Consider the following 8,829-nt stretch of genomic DNA (forward strand, 5'->3'; position numbering starts at 1 on the left):
TATTATCGCGTGTTGGGAAAAAATGCTCCCAGTCCCGCTGACTTCTGGAGACGCGCACGCGCGTTATAAGTGCCGGTGTTTCGCTGGAGCTGAACCATCGTCAGCCATGGAACAGCCAGTTCGAGAAAGCCATCGCGACTTCCTCGACGCAAAGGCCTTTGAAAGATTTAAAGACTACTCCCTAAAAGTGGACACGGACGCCCTCGGGCGAATTACGTTTGAGCACGCCCCGAGAGAAGACCACGCCCACTTGGACATCGGATGCGGTCCCGGAACTTTCACAAAGGACTTCCTCCTTCCGTGCTCGGAACCCTGTGCTCGTCTGGTGGCCATCGACAACTCACCTCTGATGATCGAATTCGCCATGGAGAACTTCAACGACGATAAGCTAGCCTATGAAGTTTTCGACTTTGGGCGCATGGAAGCGGGAGAACTCGTCAAGAAGCACGGGCACTTTGACCGCGTCTATTCCTTCCTGTGCTTCCACCTGGTGAAGGACCAGTGGAAATGCTTCCGGGACATCGCGACGCTGCTCACCCCCAAGCACGGAGAATGTGTCGTGGCCTTCTTCATGTCTTTCCCGCTGGCCGACGCATGGCTTCAGGTGCATTCGATGAACCGATGGAGCGATCTTATTCCGGTGAGCATCTTTAACTAGAAAAGGTATTTTCTTCCCAAGAATTTTCTGCCTTTACAAAATGGTAATTTTACATTATGCACTACGGTCACTATTATTTTGTGTGTATGCAAACGCTCTGATTTACAAGTAAAACTCCGAGGCGACAATTTAGAAGACGCTTAAGGTTCTCGATAGCGTTATCCGTGGCCCCGTTCGCATCCCGTGAAAACTTTCCGAGCGGTGAAAACTCTCCGCTCCTGCTCGCACGCCATCTGTTGGGACAGCGCTTTACGATGTCGGAATTTCAGTGGGCGCCGACAGGTGGCGCGGCGTGTTTTGCGCTCGCGCCCATTTTCGCTCACGGTCAACGCCATCGACGACTCCGGATTTTCTGTGACACGGGGCCCTTGACGCTACACGTGAAAACCTGCGATCACAGTTAGCCTATAGGCAGGCCAACTTTAAAAAAAAGGGGCTCGTAACACTTGCACGCAGTCCCTGCCACAACTGCACTTTGATAAATTCAAATGTCTTTTCCGTGCTCTTCGCGCTGTTACCTACTAGTTGCAACCAGAACTCTATGCCGTATACGGTTTTACGGAGTATTTCGAGATGTTTGGTAATCCGAATGCGGTGCACAGTAAAGTGAGTATAAGTGCGCATAGGGTGGTGGCGCCATCTAGTGCTGACTCGACAAACAAACCACCATCGCGAAAAGAGTCCGCCCCGCAACTTGGCGTCCTGCGAACGTCACGTGCACGCAGCAACCGCGTGTGTGCGTGCGCGCGCGCTGGTGCGTGCTCGCTAGAGCGCTTGGTGTGGAGAGATAATAATTAACTTTAATTCAATCAAGGAAAAGCTTCAGAGAGGCGTGCTCATTCCAGAATGTCTTGAGCTGGGGCCGCGTCGACAGCCCTTTCGATCAAGCGCAGCTGATATCTTTGAGGCCGCAGCTGGCCAAGGCTCTCTCCCAAAGCTCTGTGAAAAGGTGGAGGTCAGGGGGTCTAGGGAAGATTTGTCGCAGCCGCCCACTATGTGTCTTAGTGCTCGTAACGGGACGAAAAGAAACTAAAGTGCCAGGAACCGTGCCGGTGCTACAACTCTTCACATCAGACGCTAGGTCACGGGTACAAACTTCCTGGGGCGCTTGACGCGCTTGGCCTGAGTTAAAAGGGATCAGGACCACGAACTAAATTACTTAAATGCTTCTCGTAAAGCGTTAATAGTGCGTGCTATCCCCTCCCCTTAAGGATCATATCAGCAATCATACCCATTTTGCCTCCCACTTAACCAAGCTGGATACAATCTTCGTTCCAATGTGGTTCAATAATCTAAACGACGCGCTTCTGGAAGCGCCCTTCTCATGAAAAAAAAATAATTTCATTTTTATAGAATGTCTTTTTGCTATTATGTCGCTGTTGAAATAAGACCGCTTCTATTTCAGGATCCTAGGCCCCTGTTTTCCGCCCAACTGAGGTACAACTTTAACGGAAGCCCAGACAAAATGGAATGCGAAGTGCGAGAAATGGTCCGAGCTTCAGGGCTAACATGCGTAGCATGCCATGTATACGAGACGGAATGGGCTTTCCCCAATGCCGAGGCCTATGTTGGTGAGTGTGCCGAAACTTATTTCGAAACTTTGGATTATGTCAGCTTTTCGGGTACATCGTACTGTCGCATATATAGTCTACCTCCCGGTTCCTGGATAACAGGAAGTTCAAAACTGAAAGCTCAGTGTACAGTCATGGACAGCTTAAGCTGAAACAAAATAGCCGCAGACGACAGATACTGGGGGCGTGGCCTATAGCCGCGAGAACGGAAAGCTGCAACGATATAAAACATCCCATGAAACGCAAAAAAAAAAATTGAGCCCATCTCCCCGCGAGGGGGACTCGAGTACATGCGTCGCATAGGGGTTGGGTGTATTGCGTTAACGTTTAGTGTTTGGGGAGTTGGTGGTAGTGAATGCGTTGTATCAGCAGCTTCTTGACGTAGTTTGAATGAGTCAAGGATATAAGGCGCGTTCGTAGCCTCCCATTCTGTGTCGGCTTTGTGGCGCAGTGGGTATACAGCACCATGTACATTGCGTTCCGCCCGCAGGGTCGAGGGATCGAAACCAGGCGCCGGATAGTATTTTTTATATATATATAGTGTAGGGGGAGGGGTGCGGACTACGACTACGGACGTCAACGCGGGTGACATCGTGAGTTACTGAAATGCTCTGCATTTAAAAGGGCTACTGGGAACCTTAAAGTCGTCTACATAAGACGATTCTAATTTCTTAGAGACGCCTCAGCCAGGAAGTTGTTTATGCAAGCCGTCCTGACGCAGTCTTGTAGCTGTGCTCACGCGACGCTTAATTATAGTTGGCTAAATAAGTGCTTGCAAGGCGTTCACACAACGTTCTGCAAAACGTTTCAGCAACTTCGTGTTGCCGTCTACATAATTTCTTGTCAAGCAGTTTCAAGAGAATTTTATGAGGTTTCAAGGACTTCTTGCAAAATTCTCTTATCTACGTTTACTCAAGACTTATTCATGCTTTCTCTGTTCACACAAGCCAGTCTCAGATACTGCTACAAGCTGTCGTCACAAGTGACACACCATGCAGCTGGTTCTGGAACACTTACTTCGATTGCCGGCTGTATTTTTCCTTAAACACGCGCACGTGCATTTAAAAAAAAAATACTTAAACAGAGTAGACGGGCTGGTCGTTGTTGAGTGTTCTGGAAGCAACTGGCGGGGATGTCAATTGTTGACGGCTGGAAGCAATATCCAAGTCCGTCATCTGTGAACAGAGAAAGCATCAAGCGCGCCGCGCAACGGAAGATGATGTCAGCACAACGTAGATAGGAGGTATTCGCAAACTTATAAGAATTGAGATGTCTGATGACAGCTTTGATTTGACCTCAAAAAATACCTGTTTTGTGTCCTGTGTACAGCAAAGTGACTGCAATTTCAACAAGCAAAATCAATCCGTGATAGTTTGAAAACAAAGCTTTGTTTTTATTAGAAAATTAGCTATACAGGTTAAAATATTGAGAATTACAGGAGAAAGCTCTCACAAAGAAAAAAAAATTCAAATATCAACATGCTATTCATTCATGAGCAGCGATGGTGACTTCATGTGGCAAGCATAATAAGTATGGCTTGTTTCCATGAGCCCATGGAAGCCGGAAGTTCTCAAGGGGTCCTGGAATAAGGACTCTTCCCCAAGGCCAACTGCTTTATAGGGGATCCTTCTCCTCCATGAATCCCAGTGCCTTTGTTTCTTGCCTCCAGCCATGTTGTCCAATGCCAGCGGCATGCCTGGGAAAACATAATGCACCATGTCACTTACAAAGTGTGTAAGTGGTGCATATATATATATATATATATATATATATATATATATATATATATATATATATATATATAAATCAGACAGACAGAAAGACAGCTACTTAAGGACACAGCTAGATAAGGTGCGTGTATCAATTTCAATATAGACTTTGGATCTAGAGACAAAAGCAAGTATATAAGAATTACAATTGTACTAATCTTTAACCTTTACCAATTCTGACCAGCGATTTCACTCAGCTTGGCCTGTACCCATCACAACCAAAACACAATGGAAGCACACATGAACGCATTTCAATTGGTCACATGTAAGAGAAAACAACGCATGCTCTCGCAACATCCAGCCTTGTGGAACTAGCCATGAAAAGAGTACTGATCACCCAAGAATGTTCCTGCTCTTTTTAGATTGATTAGGGAAAAGTAATTTCATATACTTTAGGCGCTGGTACTAATAACATTTAGATGCAAAAATCAATTCGAGCACTTTCGGAGGCCTAGGGAATTTTAAGAAGTGCACACAAACAGTTTGTCCGTTATTTTTCCAAACGTATTTCCGAAATTATAAGGAATCCTGTCTTAATGAGTCACCTCGTAATGACATTATTGTCTTTGCTGACAAGGGCATATCACGGCTACTCCTAATTGGACAAACGTAGAATGCTCTCCAAGGCAACCTGACCCGTCAGGGGCAAAAGGCAAAATATTAGACCAAGGTATGACTTTGGGCTAGTTTATTCATACTTTGTCAGAAAAAAAAAAAAGATGAAGGAAGTTCACACTAACGCATAAGACTTAAAGGTAGCGAAGCTGTACGCAACCCTCATAACCATCACGCCTGTTTAAGTCCACGATTGCAGTCGATTTGTTTCTTCTTCGCTGCCGCAACGACATTTACTCAATCATTGTTGCTATAAGTGTGAGCTTTCTCCATTTTTTGGAAGTGATAGCCGTTGGACATCACTTGGAGGGGCGTATACGCTATGACGGGTCTTTCTCGTTTCGAGCAAGTGTTTCCACGATTACGGCGAACGCTGGAGTTTTTTTTTTTTTTTTTGCCAATCTTGGCCAATATCCCTCAATAGGTATTGTTGCAACCGTGTCATCCCAGCGCTGACATCAGTTGTTGCGACCGAGTGGGGGCACCCGATCCGAGCTCCGTGGCCTCCGACATACGAGTGGTAGCGTGTATGATGCGAGCGGCAGCCGCTGTTGCAGCCGTGAAGAAGTCCAGAAGCCGTAGGCTAACGTAACTGTTTACTTCATTGCGAGAGGTGAGCCGAAGCCAAAGAACAATGCCCCTACGGGCGAGGTTACAATACAGGACTCGAGCAGAGCGACAGCACCGATTCGCTGCTCTACAGCGATTGCGGGGGTCTATTTATACCCAAAAGCGGTAACGGTCAAACGCCAACCAGCGGCAACACGCCACGAACGTCACAGACACACACAACGCTCTTACCAGAGTTCGTAAGCCGTTCATAGCCTCGGCGCACGTTGAGTCCGGGAGAGGGGAGAGAGGAGGACTCCGCTGAGTTCGCGGGGCCTCTGTGTCCTTGAAGAGCGTGGAGACGAGCCTCGCCGGCAGCCACCGAAGTTTTGAAATGCGCCGAAAGCGAAGCGTCTGACGCGGCTTGTCGCAACTTGTCACCGACATGGTGGCGCCTGTTTTCAAAGGCGCACGTAGTGGCTTCGTCGCACAGCCGAGGAGTGATGCGGTGAAGTACTGCGGCGCTGGCCGATTCGTAACAGTATGCTTGGCTTGACAAACGTGCGCCTGGGACACCGGGCGGTCTTCGGGAGGCACGCACACTCGAGCGCTCGGTATTTTTGTGTGTGTGTTTTTTTTTGTTTTTTTTTTGACGACCGCGCCGTCAGTCCGAGGCATTTCCTGGGTATTTTTAACAGCGCACAGGAAAAATTGCGATTTGCTAAACAGCTTCGCTGTTAAAGCAGCAGGAATAACGGAGACAAAACGAAGACCAAACAACCCGAGCACTATCAACTGGTGTCTTTATTGCGACGACGGCGGCGGTACATACTTCACAAAGATTTAGGGTGAGGAAAGAAAGAGCTAGACACTAGTTAAGTGTGGCGAGAAGTGCCGGGCGACAGTAGGTTGAAATGGCAACCCTAGCTGCATGCGCCGAAAAGTGCGTGCTCTTCTTTCTTTTTTTTTTTTTTTTTGAAAGTATAGAAATGCATAGGCCAGAGTTATCAACGAACAGTAGGCTTCTTTTGGGTCTCCAAGTACCATTTACACGCCAAAAAGGGCCAATAATGGACTGCTGACGCAAGAATTGCACCTTGCGAATGGCGTAGGCTTCAAATATTTCTCTTCGGAATGGGATGAACAGTGGTATGCCTTGCAATGTATATTCAGGTCGCTACCCGTGAATGATCGCAGGGAATTAGCATGCTCCCTAAAGGGATCCGTCACACAGCGGCATTTTGTAAAAACCCCTTCCATGCAAGGAACGTACGCCTGCTAATTTCTTCAGCTTGTGTGAGACACCGTGAATGTATACGGAATGACTGCGCACTTGAAGCCGTTCTTCTTTTTGAGAACATTTTCTTCCTTGAGCTTGACTCTGCTAGAAGACTCTCGGCCACGCTGTGCAAGACTTCACTGGGGAAACCAGCGGCAACCGGTCTCCGCACTTGAATGCTGAAGCTTGTCTAGATCTTGTTTCAGCGGGAGCGACTAAAAGAATCCCTAAATGCTGCTCAATGGCTCTTTTCTGTCCCTGTTTCAGAGGCGATTTTCGATTCTTTCGGGTTCCCCGTCCCCGAATCGGATCTTGGAGCCTGCAAAGCTGACTGGTCACGCGCCCTTCAGGGCTACTCCACGGAAAAACAGAGTGGATGCCATTTGAAGATGCTCACCTGCTGTGTGCATGCCAAAACCCCAGACTGTTGAACGATGTTGAAACTGCATGCCTCGTTTCACTTTGGGACCACTTTATGTAGTATGTTGGCGCTTACTAAGTATTTTTGTACCCCAAGTATGTTTGTACTTTCAAAGGAAATAAATAGCTTTGGTTTGGTAAGTTTGGTGGACTTGGTTTGATGTGGAAGTTATTATTTGCGCCGCGCTGCAACGAAAGGTAAAGTGAGATTCACTTTCCGCCGCTGAAATCAATGAGTGTGCCATCACTGGGGGCAAATTTAACAATCTGCTGACTTCAGCCTGTTTGCGGTGTTAATGTTGTGGCCAATTTCCTATTTCCAATTTCAAAGAACTACGTACGCAATGGGTGAGGCCTTTCTATATATAGAAAGGCCTCACCCATTGTGTACGTAGTTCTTTCGGCACCCTGTCACTCTAGCATGATTCACTAACCTGCGCTACTTGTAATACGAACTGCATCCTATTTTACCCGTGGCCGCCATTCTAAAAATTAAGCCTTTCCATTCATTGGGAAAGCTGTCGGAAGTGCAGAGCAGTGATTCGCCATAGAATGGGCTGCGAGGTGTGCGGAAACGTATCTTCTGAGCATCTATGTTGTGTTTTCCGCGACAAACAAACGCGAAAGGCTGTGTAAATCGACGGACCCTTACTGCGCAGGGCCAGAAAGTACAAGTGGAAGTTTCGTTCAGACTTCAGCCTACGCGGAACCTCTTTAGTCTGAGCGCGCTGATAAATTGTAAAACAGATTGTAGAAAAATAATTGCTGTAAATGGCCAGTGTGTAGTTCTTCAACTATCGATCGCGTCGTGATGTATGTCCGGCCCTCAGTATTATTACTATATTTCTGCACCTCGGTGCTTGAGGGGGCAGATACTAGCACCGAAACGAATTTTGAGAGTGGGCAGAAATGCTCACTCATGAAACCAAAGCTTGCCGATCCAACTGTGGGCAATCTTATATTGCCCGTATACAGGCTATTGCAGTGTCCCAAAATATCTCAGCTGAAGTTTGCACCGAAGCTGGTAATATATTCTTTCTTTCCGTGTTCAACGTTCCGTAAGACTAATGGGCCTTGTGGCTAATTTCGACGTGCGTTGGAACATATTGTCGCCTTTATGATTTGCAGTTGGAGATGTGGTCAGTCTCAGCGGGGTATGTACCGCACGCACAGGAATCGGAACCGAGATAGGAGACGAATAAGTAGACCATCAGAGTGGGTGTGCCGCCATTTTAGATACCGCCGTTTTCTCTTCCCACTGTGCGGCATTCTGCAGCTTCTGCTAACTAAGCGCCGTTACCGGTCATTGTATTCGTGACGATATAAATACGAATATCGTAGAATACCATGGTTAGCCGACTGCGCTGAGTATTTTCGCTTTTCTAATGAACAGTGTTCATAAGTGGACGCCTGGGAGTGCCGTCCGCCGTCGTTGGGCCGGGACCCGATGTATCGATCACGCATATTCGAAGGGAAAATATGCTACGTCTGACTGCTCGCACGACTTCGTATAACCGTGCGGGGATTTTTCTCAGTCGGTATTATTGGTAATTAGCAGTCTCATATTATTCAGAAGCTGCCGCTGCCACGTTCGGCAAAACCTCATGAAGCAGCTAGCAGTCCAAGGCTTCGCTTCGGGAATGTTTCGAAGGGGGGGGGGAGTCAAGACAATCGATCATGGAGGAAAGAAAAGGTTAGGAGAGGCCTTGACGTCACATTTGTGAAGCCGAGTCCCGCCATGACTTGAGCCCACGGAGCCCAGCACTCTATCCCACCATCCTTTGCTGTCTCCGGTTTGATTTGACTAACATGGCGTCACCCTGCCCTCCCGCTTCGAGGCGAAAACAGCTTCGTCGCTAATTCCTCGGTGCGATGTCATCTTCTAAGCTGTTGATTTCGCCTTCAATTTGCCCATTCTAACCCTCACCCAAAGTTTCAATCGAAAAACGGCCTTCGTTTTTGAGATAG

At 47.5% G+C, this 8,829-nt stretch overlaps 1 protein-coding gene across 1 annotated transcript; it reads left to right on the forward strand.

The window, feature by feature from the left end:
* Nucleotides 1-7,002, forward strand: LOC144169076 (juvenile hormone acid O-methyltransferase-like). The gene is made up of 3 exons (XM_077698076.1): nucleotides 1-640; nucleotides 2,064-2,229; nucleotides 6,709-7,002. The coding sequence occupies exons 1-3, from the start codon at nucleotides 23-25 to the stop codon at nucleotides 6,870-6,872; spliced, it is 948 nt and encodes a 315-aa protein (XP_077554202.1). The 5' UTR covers nucleotides 1-22; the 3' UTR covers nucleotides 6,873-7,002.
* Nucleotides 7,003-8,829: the final 1,827 nt, after the last annotated feature.

Source organism: Haemaphysalis longicornis, unplaced genomic scaffold (genome assembly GCF_048455015.1).
Source record: "Haemaphysalis longicornis isolate Haplotype H1 unplaced genomic scaffold, Haemaphysalis longicornis Haplotype H1 scaffold_2, whole genome shotgun sequence".
Lineage (NCBI taxonomy): Eukaryota > Metazoa > Arthropoda > Arachnida > Ixodida > Ixodidae > Haemaphysalis > Haemaphysalis longicornis.